The sequence below is a fragment of the Spermophilus citellus genome (assembly GCF_964194105.1).
Source record: "Spermophilus citellus genome assembly, chromosome: 8".
Lineage (NCBI taxonomy): Eukaryota > Metazoa > Chordata > Mammalia > Rodentia > Sciuridae > Spermophilus > Spermophilus citellus.
Window position 1 is genome coordinate 4,998,744 of NC_138189.1, and position 20,498 is coordinate 5,019,241.

General features: G+C 48.9%; 1 protein-coding gene across 6 annotated transcripts in view; it reads right to left on the minus strand.

The window, feature by feature from the left end:
- Positions 1-20,498, minus strand: part of EVC (EvC ciliary complex subunit 1) — a 60,033-nt gene that overhangs the window by 27,798 nt on the left and 11,737 nt on the right. For 3 of the 6 annotated variants that reach the window (XM_081303742.1, XM_081303743.1, XM_081303747.1), the window contains exons 3-8: positions 20,075-20,158; positions 18,025-18,254; positions 17,420-17,504; positions 5,881-5,979; positions 3,045-3,182; positions 362-520 (exon numbers count right to left, since the gene is read on the minus strand). In XM_081303742.1, coding sequence (XP_081159868.1) covers positions 362-520; positions 3,045-3,182; positions 5,881-5,979; positions 17,420-17,504; positions 18,025-18,254; positions 20,075-20,158 — 795 coding nt within the window. The remainder of the gene's footprint in view (positions 1-361; positions 521-3,044; positions 3,183-5,880; positions 5,980-17,419; positions 17,505-18,024; positions 18,255-20,074; positions 20,159-20,498) is intronic. The other 3 variants (XM_081303744.1, XM_081303745.1, XM_081303746.1) reach the window with 3 other exon arrangements.

Below are 20,498 nucleotides of genomic sequence, written 5' to 3' on the forward strand. Positions count from 1 at the left end.
ATAGATGAGGGAATGAATGGATGGGTGAACGGGTGGGTGAATATATGGGTGGATAGATGGGTGTATGTGTGGATAGGTGAGTAGATGAATGGGTGGGTGGATGGGTGGATGGGTGAGGAGATGGATGAGTGGGTGGATGGGTGGGTGGGTGAGTAGATGGATGGGTAGGGGATGGCTAAGTAGATGGATGGGTAGGTGGATAAAGGTGTGGGTAGACGGATGGGTGGGTGGATGGATTCACTGGGGATGCTACATCCCCACTTATAATATGAAGGTGTTCAACATAATGCTCCCTAAGGTGTTTGGGCCACAGGATTCCCCACCTCCAGCTTGAATGTCCTAGTGCCTGGTCCCACATTACCAGAGCCTGCAGGTCCTGAGACGCGCACAAGAGCCCTTCGGCTGCAATCATTGTCTCTGTCAGTGTTGTCATGAGCTGCCGCACTTTGGAGCTGGAACATTTAAATTGGTCCACAAGAAAGTGCTGGATGTTTTCCATCTGTTTCCAGAAAGCTTCCATCTGTGAAATGGGCATGAGAAAAAGTGACGGGAGGAGAACTTATTTAAGAGGGCTCCACAGCTCGGGTTTGGGAACTGCAATTCATTCCTCCTCGCAGGCGGAGACTGGGCCACTCCGCAACGCCAGCGAGTCTCTCCTGGAATGATCGCACTCTACCGAGGGTCCTCCCCGGCCTGTGGCAGGTGCCAGTCAGTTCCGAGGTGGCTTTTCAGAGCACACCAGTGAGCTGCCTATCAGGAAGGAAAGCAATGAGCTCACCCCACTTAAGGGCTCTTCAACTGGTTGTGACTACGAGCTGGGGACACAGGAAATGCAACAATGTGCTCCTGGGAGCTTCCTGGTCTTTAAAAGGAATTAAACACGGTTGGAGATAAAAACATGAATGGCCATTTAAATATTAGTTATTATCCTTAAAGTACGAAAGAACAATTTGCAGAGATGATGCTGATCATGACAACATTTTGCTTGTAAATTCTCTCTCCCTTCCATCTTATCAGGAGCAGGGTGTAAACCAACACATGGCTTAGAAACTTGGGGGCTTTAATCTGCAACCTGGGAGCCTCTCTGAGCTTTGAGATCGATGATCCCAGCTGTGCTTCGTGGCACTCGGGCGTGGGCCAAGCTGCCCGCCTCACAGGCTTGTTTCTGGATAACACACACTAGGAGGAAGGGGCTCTGGTCCTGGAGATCGGGAGAGTCAGAGCCAGAATTTGGTTCAGGTCCTTTAAGCCCACTGCCTGGATTCTCTCCATCTCGGCTGGGCCTCTCAGATGCCTATGTGTCACTTCTTGCTGGAGGGGCCAAACCCTGTGGACCCTGAGCTCTGAGTCAGCCTGGCCCTGCCAGGAGAGAGCCGGCACCTGGTGAAGCAGCCTGCCACCGTAGGGGCCTTGCTGCAGCTAGGAAACCTGTCGCCTGCCACTGGTCACCTCCTATGCACCCCCAGCAGGGACCTCAACCTCCCCAACACTCTCACATTCTCGCTGCTCTCACCCCTCACCTCTCAGATGACACACTGCCCAGCTCCTGTGGGAGAACACAGACCCTCCGCCACACCCCCGCATGCCCAGGCAAGGCCCACGCCCTCCGCTCAGCCTCTTCCCTCCACCCCCTTGGGGCCAGGCTGTCCACTGGCTTCTCCCCAAACTCTCGTGGTTCTCTACACATCTGTGATGAGACTTGCTGCAGTTCTTCCCAGGCCCACACACCCCTCCCCTGCCTCTCCTGGTCCTTCTCTTTCCACCTTATGTACTGGCAGCACCCAGCGTTGGTGCTGCCACCAAGAATCTTATGAAAACTATGAACTCTCTCCAGGTGTTCTACTCAGTGCTGGGGAGTCACCAACACAGGAATCCAGGCTGAGTACCTGGCTGAGCGCCTCTCCACAGCTCCAGGGACGTTCATCTTCTTACATGGGCCTTCAGAGCCCCTCTATGCTGGCCTCTCCCACGGGAGACCTCCCAGCGGGGCTTACCATCTCCCTCCCAGCTGGCTGCTCCGGGACCCTTACTTCTGCAGAGCTGAGCTGGACACCCGCTTCCTGCTTCCTCCCACCCGCCACTCGGCAATGCATCACCTAGCAGCTCTCGGGCCTTTGCTTACCTCTGTCTTGACTACACTGGCCCCATGGAGGTCCTGCTGGGTTTGCCCAACAGCTCTTCATGATCCTCTGCACAGACCCGGTGGTCCTTTGAACACTGGAGGAGGACAAAGCTACCCCTGCTTCCCACTCCGTGACTCCCACCTCCCTAGTGTGTGAAAAACCCCCAGCCAGACCTCTGTGGCTTGTTCCTGCTCTCCCGGCTCTCAGCTCCTTCTGGCTCCCCCTCTGCATACCCGCTGGCCAGCATCCACACTGTCCCCAGCTGGCCTCTCAGTCCCTTCCTCTAGGGATACACCCCAAGCCTTGTGGTGTCTTGGTCTTTCCTGTGCATCTGTCACAGCGCTGGGAAACGCAAAGTTCTCCTCTGCTCACCGTGGGTCTCCCGACACCTCTTGTGCAGAGCCACATGGAAGTGAGTTTTGAGTCCTCAGTGCCCAGCAAAGTGACTGGCCAAAATCAAGAGCCAGGAAAATGTCATTTGATATATGATTTGTGGTAGGGAGAGGTGAAACCCACACATACACACACAAAAAAAAAAAAAAAAAAAAAAAGAGAAAGAAAAAGAGAGTGATTTCAGGCAGCCATCCCCTCTGGAATTAGAGGCTGGCCTGGGGGTTGAGAAGTCGGCAGCTGGCCTCTGCTCTACCCCTGGGCAGTTGTGACATTGAGGGCCAGAGCAATCCTTGCCTTGAATGGTAAAAAGGTCAGTCTAAAATGTAAATTAAAATCCCTCCTCTGTAAATCTGTCCTCCCTAATCACCCCTTCTCTGTGTCTGAACCTGAGAACTGAATCGCTGCCTCCAGGGCAGAGCACCCCAGAGAATTCAAGGAGTAGACCTGCTCCCAGCTCCCTCTCTAACCAGCCGGCGTCACTGTCCCAGAGACCAGGGTTTTCATAAGGGTGAGGGTCACCGCACGCACGTCATCTAGGAGCTGCTCGCTGTGCTCCCGCTCCTTCTTCTCCACGTCTGCCAGGGTGACGTACCCAGAGTCGCTGGTGCCCAGCGTTTCTGTGCTCGACAGTTTGACCTGAAGTGCCTTTTCCAATTCCTCCAAATCCTGAAGGAATAGGAAGGAAGCAAATAAAGACAAAATCGACCGTATCTTAAATTCTAGAAACATAGGTGCTTTATTCTTCACCACGTTATTCTCACTGGCAATTAAATGTTCAGGGCACTGCCCTACTTCAGTTTTGATGATAAAAATCTATTTTCCTCATTAAACACAGAACATCAAGAATCAAGGATCCTTTTCTTCTATATTCTGCCCTCAAAAATAACCAGCCATCCTTGAAAAGCAATGAAATCCTATTTTTTCAGTCATGACAAAGTCCTAGAAAAGATCACGGCGTCAGAGGCAGGAGGGAACGTTTCTCTCCCACTCCTCTGGTTTCCGTGGGGAAGGGTTACAGCGACCCCTCAGGGCAACACTGCTGCGTCTTCCTTGGGGCTCGAGAGCCAGAAGTGAGCGCCTGGCTTGGCTTGACCAGGCTGTCTCTGTGGGACGGACCACTGGGGAGGCCACTGCTCTGCTGCAGTCTCAGCATGGAGCGAGCCGGCAGCAAAGGCCCTGCCTGCATGTGGGGAAGCCGGAGTGGTCAGCTTTGCTGGTGACGAGGTAGGTGACGGGGCTGATTCCGGGGTTCAGTGGCAAGAAGCCACCTGAGGTTGCGGCGTCTCTTAAGTCCCATCCGCCACGTTGGCCTCCATCAGTAGCAAAGCCACGTCTCTGTAAATGTCTGGCTCTGTCTGAATGGGTCCAGAACTTGGGAAGAAACGCAGGAATCCCCTGTATCATGGTTCCTTCAAACCCCACCGTGGAGCGAGGGCGGGGTCTCTTTTCTGCAGAGTTGTGTTAATTGCCATGTGACCAACACTGGGGACGTCCAGCTTCACCAGGAAAACTCACTGAGCCAGAACGCTATGGTTGGGCCCGCTGAGGCCACATGTGACTTCTAATCCTCACAGCGTCTCCACAGAGGGAAGTGACAGCTTTCCTCCTGATGAGGACCATGATAAATGGAAGTCAGACATTCTGTCCTAAGACTCCTGGGCAGGAAGTGGCAGTGCTAGGCTCGTCCCCCCTTCCACCTTCATATGTCATGCTGCTTCTCTCCAAAGGGCGACTGACATTTCTAAGTACGTCTTGTCCTCCTCGAGAGGTTTCCAACTCTGCTGTGAGCATTAAATTGAATCACACCTTCAGGCACCTGGCCAGACTGCCTCAGTCAACAGTAGCCACTGCGATAACTAAGATGCTTCCCAGGGTTACGGCTGAGTGAGCAGGAGAGGGTGAACTGAGCTGAGATCTGCGACTCCAAATCTCTCATTCTTTCCATGACAGCGTGTCTTACTTTATTCCTACGTACATGATGACAAATATTGCCATTATCATTGTTTTTACCACTGGAAAGCCACTTAAGCACACCAAGCCTCAGTTTCCTCAGCTATAAAACAAAGATAATAATAGTCACTCGTGGGACTGTCATGAAAGGTGCATAATGTAGGTCTAGCACTGCCTGCTGACGGTGCTTGTGGTGGTACTGAGGGTGAGGATGGCGGTGAAGGTGCAGACAGCGAGGAAGATGAGCCACTCCTCTCCCCAGGACCAAGGGAGGAAATCTTCCTGTAGAATCCAGAAGAGTGGTGAGGAGACAGTCTCTCCAAGCCCCCAGTATCATGGTGGGACCAGGGATGACGATGACGATGAAGATACAGGGAGCAGTGATGAGGATGAGGAAGATGGTGGTGGGGTAGCCAGGCCGACTGTGACAATGACACAGTACAGGGGCAGTGGTAGTAATGAGAAGGACGACAATGGAGAGGATGGTAGTGGGGTGGTTGTGGGGGGGTGGAGATGGCGATGAAGATGATGTAACATCTGGTCACTGGGACAGAGAGGACAACAGTGGAGGTAGCAGGGTGATCTTGGTGACGCTGATGAAGAGATGGTGGTGGTGACAGTACCTGACAGTGCTGATGACCACCCAGTGATGATGGTGAAGAGTGGCCATGATACAATGAGGAGGAGGATGGTGATGCTGCTGTCGATACACATGATGGTGGCGGTGGTGACAGCAATGACGTCGTGATGGTGGCAGTGATGGTGTTGGTGGTGGTAATAAAAAGAAAACGCTGGCAGTGATGGCCATGGTGATGAAGATGGCGGTGACATCGGGGTAGGAATGACAGGTGATGGCAGTGCTCACACATCACTATTACTAGGATTTTGAAAACCGGTAAAAGGTGGAGCCAGGGTTCCGACTTCACCCAGCCTGACTCCAAGCCCTGACTCTTTTTGCTGCACATGAAATAAATGTAAGTTTTCTCAGATGGAAAAAAGACCAAGAAGAGCAGAATACAAAGCAGAATAAACAGCTATAACCAATAAACACATGACTTCTTTTTTTTTGTAGGAAAAGACAGTTTTGTACGTGGGATGAAACAATATAAATTCAAAAATTACTTCTTTATATTGAAACTCATGCAAGAAAACAACATTAACAGTGATTGTGCCTGAGTAGTTAATATGACCAACATTCTTCTTCTGTCTGCTCTGAATGTTCTCCTGAATTTTAATAACACGCATTGTTCTTTTTGTGCTTGTACACATACTTTTAGATATTATTATGAAGACGTGGCGACATATATATTTTAATAGATCATTTTTATACATGAAAGCAAAAAATAAATTATTGTAATATTATATAGTAATCAACTATTTTTTAAGCTATCTGAAATACAGGTTCAAGACATACCTGTTCTTGTTTTGACAGAATCTTCTGATATAATTCATCATCAGACTTTTTCTTAGGAAGAAGGTCCAGGAGGCACATTTTAAAAATCTGAATAAACATCTATTGGCAAAAAGGAAGGACAACAGGAGACAGGGTTAAACACAGGCCTCCCTCCCGTCCGTCTCTTCTTCCACCCTCCTCCCTTCCTCCCTCCCCCTCCTCCACGTGCTTTTGGCTTCAGGAAAAGACCTCAGGTGACACCTCATGACGATGGCCTTCTTCTTTCTGAATGATGTTCACCTTCATTTATTCATCGAGTGTTTATTAGGTGTCCACTTTCTGCACGGTCCCCACTCCACAGGTGTCAGGGAAATAGAAATGGCAAAGGGAGGCCGCTTCCTCATGGGGAGAATTAGAAGAGTCTCCCAGAACCAGGGTGGACAAAGTATCCCTTCACCCTCCTGCTCAAAGGAGACATGTCTCTTAAACCCAAAAGAGCCCTCCTAGGAGCAGGGACCCCCACAACAGCCCAGAGCTGCTCCGTCCACCCCACACTTGGCCATCTGCCCCTTGTGAACCTCGGGGTGGTTTCCAGATGGGGTTTTGAACGCATGTACAGGTTGGGGGGTAAATGTGAGCTCATCAGGGACGAATGCCCAGGAGGCAGTGACTGGAGCCCACCACAGGGCCCTCCAGAGTGGCCGTGAGCACCACCCAGCAGCCCAGTCCCCGCACGGCCTTGCAGCATTTGCGTTGTTGCTGTGTTGTATCCAGTCATTCTGACAGGTGTGGGGCGACATTCACTGTGGTTTTACTTTCTTTTCCCTGATGGCTTCTGCTGAGGGCCATTGCCAAGTAGGAATGACGCATCGATATTTCCTTGCCAGCGTACCCCATGTTAAATGGACTTGCCTTGGAAATTTGCTGTGACCTTGCATGTGTGTTTGAGAAAGGTGACCCTGCTCAATGACCAGGGTGGATCCAGGTTTTAGGAAGTATCCGGGTTTAAGATAATTTGGTTTTAAGGCGTTCCCGGTTTAAGACAATAGGGGTTTTAGGGAAGTTGGAGGTTGAAGATTATTGCTGCCGGGATTAGGGCGTTACTGCTGCCTGAGCTCCCGTTGAGTTCTCGTGAGATTCAAATGGGATATTGGAAAAAAAGCCTCGTGGAGTAGGTGAATTGGGCGGAGGAGAACTGGGATTTCCCCAGAGCATGTGTGGAGGCCGGTGTGAGTTCGGGAATAAAGAATTGCTGTTTGAATCTACAAAGCTGTGTGGTGGCTCGTGATTCTGTGCCAAGCCAAGACATTGGCATTTGGTGGTCCGTACGGGGAGCATCTGAAACTTGGAGGTAAGTGAAATTGCTCGCCCCTGAGGGAAGGCGAGAGAATGGGTGACCATTTTAAAAAACAATGTGTTCTTGTTTTGATTTATTTCGTTTTTGTTTCAAGCTGCCTGTCCCTAGAAATTTCTCAGGCAAACTGGGAAAAATGGTTGGCTCAAGATTTGAAGTTTGTCCGCCCTGAGGAAGAGAAATTTGATACAACGATTTTTTATTTAGTTTTTGTTTCATTCAGTTGCGGTTTTGTTTTATGTTATCTTATTGGGTTGCGTTATCTTTATAGAAGATTAGAAATTAGTAAAAAAGAAACTGAAAAGGTGTTAAGTAAATTGTTAGAGATTCAGACCATGGAGAAAGACATTTTAGATCAAGCAAAAGAGAAGATCTCTCGAGCTAGTCAGAGAGAGGAAGAAAATTTAAAGGAAAAGGGGTTATTAGGAAAAAGGCCACAACAAGAGGCTGTTACTAACTCCGTTTTATTACCAGAGGGCGTAATTCAACCAACAGCCCCACCGATGGAAACAGCTGAGTGGCCCTCAAACCCCGTAGTTGATAAGTGGGATCCTGAGACAGGACCTCAAAGATTAGCATGCCCCGTACTTGAGCAGGTAGGAGGGCAGCGAATTCACCGTGCTTTATATTTTAAAACAGTGAAGCAGTTAAAGGAGGCTGTAACAACCTATGGTCCCCAAGCTCCCTTCACGGTAAGCATGGTCGAATCCATTACTAACTTGGATATGACGCCAGCAGATTGGGCTAGCATGTGTAAATCTGTGCTAAATGGAGGACAATATTTGTTATGGAAAGTTGCCAATGAGGAATTTTGCACGGAGACAGCTAGGCGAAATGCAGTAGCCGGTTACCCTCAAAGAAATCTAGATATGCTTTTAGGAAAAGGACCTTATGAGGGTCAACGGCAACAAATTGAATATGATCCTGCTATATATGCACAAATTGCTGCAGACACAGTTAGGGTATGGAAGACTTTACAAGGACATGGAGATTTACAAGGTCAGCTATCTAAGGTAATACAGAGACCTAATGAACCTTACGCTGACTTTGTAGATAGGCTTATTCAAACAGCCGCCAAAATTTTTGGGGATACAGATCAAGCGATGCCATTAAGAAAACAACTGGCTTATGACCAAGCAAATCGTTGCTGCAGAGAGGTTATTAGACCATGGAGACATGAAGACTTAAATACATATATTAAATTATGTAGAGATATTAATGAACAAGGGCAAGTCTTGGCAGCTGCAGTACAACAGGCTTTAGATGCCAGGCCAGAAACATGTGCTATAATTGTGAACAAACAGGACATTTTAAAAGGAGTTGCCCCATAAGAGGAGGTTTTAACAAAACTAGAAATCAAAGGAATAGAATACCGGGTATTTGCCCACGATGCCGTAGAGGGAGACATTGGGCTAATGAATGCCGTTCTCAAACCACCATAGAAGGTACTCCGTTATCAAGAAACGGACAAGGATCAGGTATTTACCCACGATATCGTGGAGAAAGGCATCAGGCTTCATTGCCAAAAAACGGACTGGGGGGCCCAATGCTCCGGGGCCCACAACCACAAATATACGGGGCAGTGGAGGAACCCAGCAACACCATCAGGGTGGTGCGCAGGACACATTGTCCATTAAATCCCTCATCAGACAAACCCGAGGGAGTGCAGGGTTGGACATCTGCGCCTCTGCCAGAGCAGTATTAACTCCAGAGATGGGAGTTCAAATCATTCCTACAGGAGTAAAAGGACCTCTTCCCCAAGGAACAGTAGGCTTATTATTGGGACGTAGTTCATCTACATTAAAAGGACTTATGATAAGTCCTGGGGTAATTGATCCCGATTATGTAGGTGAAATAAAAATTATAGCTAGTTCTCCAGGAGGTATATCAGTAATTTCACCTGGAGATAGAATAGCACAGTTGTTAATAATACCCAGCCTACATAATAAGTTTTCTACTCGTAATGTAGAAAGAGGTTCCAAGGGATTAGGCTCCACAGGTGTAGATTGGGCTATGCTGTCTTTAAATTTAGATTCTCGCCCAATGCTAAAACTAAATATTCAAGGTCACGAGTTTAATGGGCTGCTGGACACAGGTGCTGACCTTAGCATCATATCTCTTCAAGAATGGCCAAAACATTGGCCATTACAACAAGCCACTCAAACGCTTCGAGGCCTAGGAGTGGCGACTAATCCCCATAGAAGTTCTATGGTGTTAGATTGGAAGGATCCTGAAGGATGTGCAGGAACTATACAACCATATGTTTTGGATTACCTTCCTATTAATTTATGGGGATGAGATGTCCTAGATCAACTAGGTTTGATGTTAACAAATAACATCAATCCTAATGCGCCCACTACTAGGGTTAGACAAGGTGTTAGGAAAGAAAAAAGATTAGGAAAACAAGAACAAGGTTTAGCAGCACCAGTCCAATTAGATCAAGGAACAGACAGACATGGGTTGGATTTTCACAAAGGGCCACTGAGACAATAAAAATTACATGGAAATCAGAAAGACCAGTGTGGGTTCCTCAGTGGCCCCTGACTAAAGAAAAGATACAAGTAGCCCATGATCTGGTCAAACAACAATTAGCGGAAGGACATTTACAACCTTCCGTATCTCCCCATAATACTCCCATTTTTGTCATCAAAAAGAAATCGGGTAAATGGAGATTATTGCAAGATTTAAGAGCCATTAATAATGAGATGGTTATTATGGGACCTGCTCAATCGGGAATTCCTCAATTGTCTGCTTTACCAAAAACGTGGCATGTCTTATCTATAGATATTAAAGATTGTTTTTTTTCGATTCCAATTCATCCCGAGGATAATCCACGTTTTGCATTTACTATCCCTGCATTAAATCATGAAGGTCCTGATGAGAGATATGAGTGGAAAGTACTCCCTCAAGGAATGGCTAACAGCCCAACTATGTGTCAAATTTATGTTAATAAAGCAATCCAGCCACTTAGAAATCAAAATCCTGAACTACAAATATTTCACTATATGGATGATGTATTATTAGCACATAAAGATAAAAACATATTGCTGGAATGTTATGCCACACTTCTGAACTTATTAAAAAATTATAATCTAGAGATAGCAATAGATAAAGTACAATTAAATTTTCCAATTATTTAGGAGTTCTATTATCCTCAACCATGGTCCGTCCACCGAAAATTCAAATACGGGTAGATAAACTCAAATCACTCAACGATTTTCAAAAGTTATTGGGAGACATAAATTGGATAAGGCCTTATCTAGGCATACCAACAGGAGAGTTGGGACCTTTATTTGATATTCTAAAAGGTCCATCAGATCCAAATTCACCCCGAATGTTAACTCCTAAAGCTAGAAAGGCATTAAAAATTATTGAAACATATATGGAAAATATGCATCTAGATAGAATTGATATAAGTTTGCCTTTATTATTTATTGTACTACCAACAAAAAATATTCCTACAGGAGTATTTTGGCAAGAAGGTCCATTATTGTGGATACATTTCTTATTCTCCTAACACTATTCTTACTAGATATCCTGAGGCTGTAGGACAATTAATACTCAAAGGAATAAGAGCAGCAAAGGGAGTGTTTGGAATTTCTCCCAATAAAATTATTACTCCATATACTATGGATCAAATTGATGAGTTAGCTAATGAGTTAAATACTTGGGCAATAATCATGTGTAAATCTAATGTTTCATTTGATAATCATTTACCATCGAATCCTTTGTTGTCTTTTTGGTCTAAGCATCCTGTAGTTTTTCCTAAAATGACAAGGAAAACATCTATCATGAATGCTCCAAATATATTCACTGATGGGTCTAATAATGGTACAGCAGCCGTAGTTACCCCTGATCAAACTTTTACATTTTTAGTACCCAAACAATCAGCTCAAAAGGTAGAGCTTAATGCAGTTTTACAAGCTTTTGTGATGTTCAAAGATTCTGTATTTAATTTATTTTCTGATAGTCAATATATAGTTAATGCTATTATATCCCTTGAAGATGCTGGTAGGATTTCCCCTTCCTCTACTGTTTTCTCTTTGTTTTCAACTATACAAAGTCTAATCTGGGACAGAAAAGATCCATTCTTTATAGGACATATTAGGGCACATACAGGATTGCCCGGAGCCCTTAGTTTGGGCAATGATTTAGCAGATAAAACTACACATGATGTACATATTTTCTCTACATTAGAAGAAGCTACAAATTTTCATAAAAGGTTTCATGTTAATGCTAATACTTTACAAAAGCGTTTTAAAATAACTAAGGAACAAGCTAGGCATATAATAAAACAATGTCAAAATTGTGTGACCTTTTTACCACAAGTTAATCTTGGAGTCAATCCTAGAGGACTGATACCTAACCATATTTGGCATATGGACGTCACACACTTGCCAGAATTTGGAAAATTAAAATATTTACATGTTACAGTTGATACTTCTTCTGGATTTTTGATGGGCTCCCTTCATGCCGGAGAAAAAACTAAAGATGTTATAGCTCATTGCTTACAAAATTTTGCCACTGTGGGTGTTCCTAAACAGTTAAAAACTGATAACGGTCCTGGTTATACTTCTGCCTCTTTTAAACAATTTTGCTCATCATTTCGTATTACTCATATAACAGGAATCCCATACAATCCACAGGGACAAGGCATAGTTGAAAAAGCTCATCAAACTATTAAAACATACCTATTAAAGCAAAAAGAGGGAATTGGTAAGGGGTATATATCCCCCAAAGATAAACTTAAAATAACCCTTTTTACTCTAAACTTTCTAAATTTGGATTCATCAGGACTTAGTGCTGCGGAAAGACATATGTATCGGAAAAATGTACATAAGCCTAAGGTACTTTGGAAAGATATTCTAACAGGACAATGGAAAGGTCCTGCTCCAGTTATTGTCTGGAGTCGGGGTTCCGTTTGTGTTTGTTTCCACAGGGAGAACAGCAGCCGATTTGGATTCCAGAGAGATTAACTAAAGCAATTTCTACAGAAGAAAAAGATGATTTGACTCAAATCCATAACAGCTGATATCCAGAGCTCCAGCTTGGCTATTCTTACATCTGCGACAGTGATTAACCACGGTGCTTTTTTCAATATCTATTTTATTATTGCATTTTTCCCACATCGTAAAGTTCTATTTTATTTTTTGAGCTCATACAAACCTAGGTTAATGTTTTTCTGATCAGTTTTATTTTTTGACTGTGTTTTATTTTTTGACTAGAGTTTTTAAACATTGCAATGGAGATTTCACCTAGGTAAAACTACAAGGCCTTTATTGTCTTATGTGTTGTATGTTATGTGTGCACTGTTTTGTGTTGTATGTCTGTATGTGTGTATGTCCATATTTCATATATGAGGAGCGCTCATGAAAAAATGGATCCGAATTTTTTTTTATTCATGTGATTTAAATTGTTTAATTTAAATTAGGTAAACAGCTGTTAATGATTGTTTTTAAAGGTGGTTAAGAGATCTGTTTGCTTACTAATTTAAATTAGGTAAACAGCTGTTAAGGATTGTTTTTAAAGGAGGTTAACAGATCTGTTTGTTTACTTTCACCTTTCCTTTTCATTATATTTAATAATTCTGTTCAGGATAATGTCTCTTTAGCATCATTGCCAGAATTCCCATCTCCATCCCAGTGCCGGTGAAGACTAAGATAAAACCAAACTACAGCTTCTATGATAGCCATCACAGTAAACTGTATAAACTGATGCATCAATGAATATAACTCAACAAGTAATGCTCAATCAAGGACTTGATTTACTTTGGGAGGAAATGGACATATTGATAGACTCCTCCGATTTGAACTGCCTGCAGAACTTGCCTGGACTATATATCAGTTGCATGCATTGTGAAATATCGTCTGGTGCAGAGAATTGTGGTACTGCTGGCATATCTTTGCTGATGGTGTCACCAGTGATGCAATTTCCTTGCCAGCGCACCCCATGTTAATTGTGGTAATGCTGGCATATCTTTGCTGATGGTGTCACCAGTGACGCAATTTTTCCAAAGGAGCCATCAATTGGCTTGGTGTCGTGGCATTTCTGTATCCTCCCTTCTACTAGTGATGGTCTAAAATTTGGGGGCCAACAGAGGTGAGGCAAAGAACCTCACCCCCCCCACTGGCACCAAGGCTAAATTTGGGGGCCAACAGAGGTGAGGCAAGAACCTCACCCCCTCACTGGTGCATAGGCCTATCCACAAGCATGGCTGAATGCTGGACCGGTAGTCAGTGACGGGTTGATCTGATTGCAGTGGATTCAACCTAAGACAGGAAGCTGATGCCTAAAGGTCAGTTCTCCTATGAGGGGTAAGAACCATATGTTGAATTGGACAACCTACCAGGCACGGTCCCTAGCCACATTGCTTGTTGTTTTATTAATCAGAAGGGGGGAGATGCTGAGGGCCATTGCCAAGTAGGAATGACGCATCGATATTTCCTTGCCAGCATACCCCATGTTAAATGGACTTGCCTTGGAAATTTGCTGTGACCTTGCATGTGTGTTTGAGAAAGGTGACCCTGCTCAATGACCAGGGTGGATCCAGGTTTTAGGAAGTATCCGGGTTTAAGATAATTTGGTTTTAAGGCGTTCCCGGTTTAAGACAATAGGGGTTTTAGGGAAGTTGGAGGTTGAAGATTATTGCTGCCGGGATTAGGGCGTTCCTGCTGCCTGAGCTCCCGTTGAGTTCTCGTGAGATTCAAATGGGATATTGGAAAAAAAGCCTTGTGGAGTAGGTGAATTGGGCGGAGGAGAACTGGGATTTCCCCAGAGCGTGTGTGGAGGCCGGTGTGAGTTCGGGAATAAAGAATTGCTGTTTGAATCTACAAAGCTCTGTGGTGGCTCGTGATTCTGTGCCAAGCCAAGACATTGGCAGGCTTCATGGTGCTGAGCGTCTTTTTCTGTGTCCTTGCCATCTCCAGCTCCTTCTTGGTGAAGTCCTGATTAGATGCTCATTTCCCAGGAGGCCCTCGGGGTTCCTCATGTCCTAGGCAATGGTCCTGGAGTAGGATCGTGGCTTGGAAGCTTTTCCCTCGCGCTGTAGTTTGGGTTTTCATCTTAAGGTCTCTTGCAGAGCCACAGTCTTTAGTCTTAATGATGTCAAGCTTTTAGTGTCTGGTGTAAGAACTCTTGGTGGTGTTGGAGACTCTGGAGATTTTCTCTTTTGTTTTTGTCTGAAAGCCTTACACATTTACATTGAAATGCAGGATCCACTTGAGTTCATGTGTGTATAAAATGTGAGGCTGAAGTTGTTGTCCAATTGTTCCAGCACCGTGTATCCCAAAGTTTCTCATTCCTTCACTGAACTGTTTTTGCATCTTTGTCAAAGGTCACATGGATATGTTCATATTATAAAGCATTTTTTGACCCAGGGTTAGCAACTTTTTTTCTATAAAAGCCCAACAGCAAATATCTTTTGGTTTTGCTGGGCATAATTGTATAATTATGTCATCTCTTTTGCAACTAGCCAACCCTTGGTAAGTTGTATTTGCAACTAACCAATGCATAGCTTACCACAATCTCCCTAGATTACTTGCAGTGCCCAGTACAGCACAAATGCTGTGCCAACAGTTGTACTGTGTTGTTGAGCAGTAGCAACATGTCTGGTATAGGCACAGTTCTTTTTTTCTGATTAATCTCCATTGGTGGCTGTTTGAATTATGGATGTTGAGCCCCTGGAAGAAGACAGCACCCTATTCCAGCTGCAGCCTCAGTGTGAGGTCGCTAGAGGAGTAGGCAGCTCTGGGCCAGTCTCTGAGTGGGTTCGGTTCCAGACACCCTCAGCTGCCAGGCTCACATAGTACACGTCACCACCAGGTTGCCAGGGCAACAGGCAGGTGGACACGTCTTGACATGTCACACACAGGATCCTAGGGCTGGGAAGCGGGACAAGGTGCCCCCTGTTGCATGGCCACAGGGATCCGCCTGCTGAGGGTCCAGCCTGGATCTCCTCCCGCACCCTTCATTCCATTTCCCCGTGTAACGAGCACCAAGATAAGTGTTCTGGCTCTCCACACACTGAAAACCACGGGTGTGCAAGGTGACCTTCTCTCCCCAAGATGTTAGCCTCAAATGCATCTTTTTGACCCCAAGTGTAATCAGTAACACGTACCCTGGTCCTGTCGCTTTTAAGATGGCCATTTAAAAACTTCCCATTTTGAAATAATGATAGACTCAAGAGAAGGTGCAAAAAACAAACAGGCCTAGGAGCTCATGCCCAGGACGGCACTGCAGATCACTGGGGCACACTGTCAAGCAAGAGATTGCCCTGAACTCAATATGTCAACACCAAACTAGAGCCGTTTTCACCCCAGCCACGTACATCCATATGTGTGTGCGTGTGCATGCTTGTGTGTGTATGTGTGTGTGTGCGCGTGCGTGTGTGTGTTTGGGGGTGGTTCTATGCAGCGTTACCACAGGTAAAGACCCAGGCGGCACTGCCACAGTCGAGACACAGACTGTCCCAGCACCAGAAGAAAACCCCCTGGTCCTGGCGCACCCCTTATTCTAGCACCCCACCTCCCAGAATCTGCCTTCATCTCTGCCATTCTGCTTTCAGAGGTCACAGCTGCAACGTGTCCCCATGTCCTCCCTGTCCGTGTTCAGGCCCGTTTTCCCCTAGCGAGCGCCAGCAGGGAGTCCCCAGCATCAGTTGCCCTTGGCCTGAATCACCCTGAGCCCCGCCCATCTCTGCTGGAGAAAGGATGTGGCATGGCTTCCTAGGAGGCCCTCGGGGACTGCCCTGGAGGAGGGCAAGTTCCACTGAGTGAGGTCGTGTGCCTGTCAATCATGCGTCAGAGACTCCTCTGTGCAGCACCCACTAGGTGCAGGGCACATCTCCAGGAACTCCCTGGAGGCTCTGTTTGTGTGTCTTCCCAGGTACACCTGCCTGTTCCCTGACCCCTCACTTGCTCAGGTGGCCCTTGCCCACCTGGGCAGCACCCTGTCATCTCCGTGCTGTGCTGACTGCCACTGTGCTTTGTGGGATGTGTTTCCTGCAGTTCCCACTGCACCAGAAAGTGGGCTCCACAAAGGCAGGGGCTGCCGCTGGTGTCTGCCACTGCATCCTGCAGGGGGCAGAGGCCAGCTCCCTGGTGGTGAGTAACTGCCCCACATGCCCACAGGCTGCTCTGGGGGGCGGGGCTGGCCAGGACCACTTTGCTGGCTGGCTGGAGGCACTCTGAGAATAGGAGCCCCCCCCTCACCCCAGGAGCACAGAGCCCCCAAGGCGGGCGGGTGTGGCCCAGGGAAAGCAGGCTGCAGCCACAGGTGCCTCTGCGCCCAGGGACCTATGTGGGGCAGGGCAGAGGGGTGCAGGGAAACCTCTATGTCCCGATTTCTGGTGTCATTTACGGCTTCAGACACTGGCATTGCTTATGAGGCCAGGCCTGCTTGCACAGAGCCAGACTTCCTCCAGGTGCACTCTGGGTGGGCACCCTCGCCGTCTCCAGCGTACAGACAAGCGGCCTGTGGGTGCATCTGCGTGTCTGAGTCCACTGCTGTTGCTCTTCCACTCTCTCTTTCCCAGACGCTTTCTCTCCCCTGCCTCTCTATGGAGGTCTCACTCCTCATTCACCAGCCCAGAGAACATGCCTCAGGGAAGATCCACTGCTCCTTCTGTCCCCTGTGGTCTCAGTGCCAGGCTGAGGGGACTCGTCTCTGGCTCCCAGGAGCCCAACCCCAGGCAAGATGCAGGCAGAGCCTGGCGCCTCTGCAGAGCCAGTCCTGCTGTCCCAGTCGGCTCACTCCATTATCTCACTCATGGCCCAGATGGCACCACCTGTGAGACACTGAACTTCCTGTCTCTGCTCCACATCTGAAGCTTCATGAGTGAGTCCATCTTTCTGTGCCTCAGTTTCCTGTGAAATGGGGAAGCTAATGGCCCCACCTCTCTGGTTTATAGTGATGCTTAAGTGTAATCACCTGTTTAATACACCCTGGGCCTAGCACACAGTAGGTGTTCAGTAAAGCTGGTGTTCATGGTTACTCTCAGCACTACTGTTACCCCACAGACACTTGGAACGCCCCTTCTCTGCCTCTACCAGGAGACGCTCCCTGGTTAAGGGAGGCCCAGCCACCGCCAGGCAAGGCTGCTTTCCAGGCTGTGCTCGGAGGCTGACCCCCGGCCCTTCCCCAGGGCAGCTCCGCTTGTCCTGAGTCTGTTCCTCAAGGTGTCCACGCTCCCTGGACATCTCCACATACCATGTGCTTCTCCTGCCTCAGCGCCGTGTCCAGGCTCCGCAGGTCTTTTAGGTGAAGGCTGTAGACACACAGGTCGATGTCCACACTGAGAAGTCAAAAGAGAAGGTGGACAGACGTCAGCACATCTGACCAGAGCAGTGAGGACCAGAACACGGCCCTGCTGCTCCGAGCAGGCCGCGTGCACCTGCCTCCTGCACTCACTCCTGTGCTGAGGTCCCAACACTCCGGGGTTATGAGGAGGCGCTTGATGAGCTGCTGGATGCTGCTAATGGCCGACGGGAACAGCAGGGACCTGGCTGCTGAGCACGCTCTGCACAGTACTCGGGGGCACTTGATCAGTGCTAGCTGCCACCGTGCAATGCACGGAGCACAACAGGGACTGAGTGAGGCCCCCCGTCATCTGTCCCCAGGGCTCAGGCCTGACTCCAACCCTAATGCTGGCCAACATCACGAGGTGACAGACCACCTGGGGTCCCAGCTCTCCTGCTGGGTCTCTGTGCATCTGTGGCCGAGTCCCTTAACCTCTCTGTTCCCTCCTCCTCTGACAATGGTGTGACCACTGGTGGCCTGAGATTGGAATCCCCGGCCTCGTTCTCTGTCCTCACCTCTCGCAGGCCAGCACCTCCAGGAAGCTGCTCACTCGCAGGAAGCTGCGGCCGAGGAACCCGTCGTCGCTGGCCGAGTGGAGGCTGGATGAGGAGCTGCCGTCGTCCTTCTCGGCCTGGCTCAGGCTGCCCAGGCTGCTGGCCGGGGAGGCCTCGGTGGGCTGGTGCGGCAGGACTGCCTGCTTCAGGTGCTCGTGCAGGGACGGGTTGGAGGAGCCATCAGCCAGGGGCTGGGTGGCAGAAAGGCAGGAACACTGTCAGCATCCGCGGTGCATCCCCTGTGTGTCTAGCAACTTCTCCCTGATGGACTGGGGCAGCTCACCAGAAGGCCTGGCTGGGCAGGCTGCAGGGTGCTGGTCACCCGACAGAGCGTCTGCCCCGGGACCTGGCTCACACTCACGTTCTCTGTCCCTGGACTTGTCCCCTCTGTGCTGGGCCCCATCTCAGCTGTAACCTGGCTCTGTCCTTAAATACCACTTGTACCCCACACCCAATAGCCAACTTGGCCTCCCTCCCCTCCTCCACTGCCTCAGATCCCTACCTGTACTGGCCACAAAGCCCACTGAGGCAGGAGCTGTTCCAGGCCCAGGCCCTCAAGGTGGCCCCCACTGCCCTCTGACAGGCCCAAGCTCTAACTCCAGGCAGTCCACCCATGACCAGTACTGCCCAGGCCACAGCCTGGTGCCCAGCGCAGCTGCAGAGTTCAGTGAATGTCCACACCTCCGCGCAGCCCTGTCCCCTACTGTACTGCCCAAGCTGTAAGGCCAGCTGGCTCTGGCGGCCGACCTCTCCTTGTTTCCTGCTTCTGGGCCACCCCAGGCTCTGTACCCATCCTGAGCACCCTCGCACCCTTGTTTGCTGGAATGAACTGACCCCGCGTCCTGTCCTGGGTTCCAAAGCTTCCTGGTCATGTCTTCACAGCCTGTTTTACCACAGGTCAGTCCTGCCTGGACAGACTCAGCAGTGGGTGTTGCTGTTATATAAATGCCCTTCGTCCACCCACCAGAGAGTGCAAGAAAGATGTGGTTCTCAAAGTGTGTTCCAGGGAACAGTTCATGAACTCTATCCTGTTACTGTTCATCCCAAGGGTTCTGTGGAGAATCAGTTTGGGACATGCTACACTGAACAAGGAGTCACTTCCGTGGTGTGGGAAGTCTCAGAGCCTCCAGGGCACTCTGGCTCTTTTCAAAAGCACATCATTTAGTGGGCTGGGGATGTGGCTCAGGGCAGAGCACTTGCCCAGTGTGCGCAAGGCCTGGGGTTCAATCCCCAGCACCAGGAATAAAAAAGCATGTAATACTCCAAAATCCTGCCGTGTGCCGAGTGGCTGATGCCACGGTCCTGAAAACAACCAGGTGAGGCATTAGAACCCATCATCCCCACGTCACAGATGAGGAAACCGCGGCACGGGAAAGGCCAGCAGTAGTAAATGGCTGAGATGGGAGTGGGAATGTGCCCTGGAGCGTGTCTCCCAACACCCACACACACTTGACCAGGAAACTCTTCCAGAGCCCCCAGGGGGCGCAGGCGAGGTCGGCAGGTCCTGGTCCTGCCGGGGGGCCACGGACAGGGCAGCAGCCTCCCTGGGACCTAGTCCCTTTGTGGGTGAACTGAGACAACACTGCAAAGCTGACATGTCCAGCTTGTGACAAAGAGCCCATGCCAGCCCCTCAGACGCTCATGGGAAGGACCCGCTGGCCTGCGTCCAGGCTCTGTGAGGGAGGAGGAGAGGGGTGACCACGTCGACGTCAGGCTGTGTCAGTGTGGGAAGGCGGGGGGATGCTGCCCCACTGTGCTGCCACTTGGGTCCCTGGGGACACAGGCGCTGTGGTCATTCCCTCCCTGACACACGGCCTGCCCCAGCCCTGACAATCCTGTCATAAATGGAGTAACCGTCCAGTTTTGCTTTCAACCTCAAGGTCTCTGTGGGGGAAGAGCTGGCCTAACACCCCGACTGGGACTCAGCTGCACGTTGGATCCCCCACCCCACGGCAAGCCCTAATTGTCACCAAGATCACGGCGCTTATAAGACGGGGCTCAGAGCTCTCACCCGGAACTTCTGATTGATGGGGTAGATGACTCTGGCCTTCAGGGCGAATGCTGTGATGTTGCTGTTGAAGGACGGCTCATACTCCTGGGAAAGAGAACAGACAGCGTCATGGTTCAGACCTGGCACGGACCCAGAGCTCACGGGTGAGGCAGCGTAGTTACCTTCAGAGGAGAGTGACTGGACCATCAGTGGACTAGCCCATTGGTGGATTAATAATCTGACCAGGCCCACTGGGAGGTGGTGAGGACCTAGGCAGGTGGCTGTGGCAGGAGAAAGCAGGTCTCTGGACCATATTGGTCCCTGGCCCCTTCCTGCCTCTCTCTGCTTCCTGCTGCCGTGAGTGAGCAGCTCTCCCCAGGCATGCCCTTCTGGCAGGACGTTCCTGCCGCGGAGCCACTGGCCATGGGCTGAACCTCTGGACTGT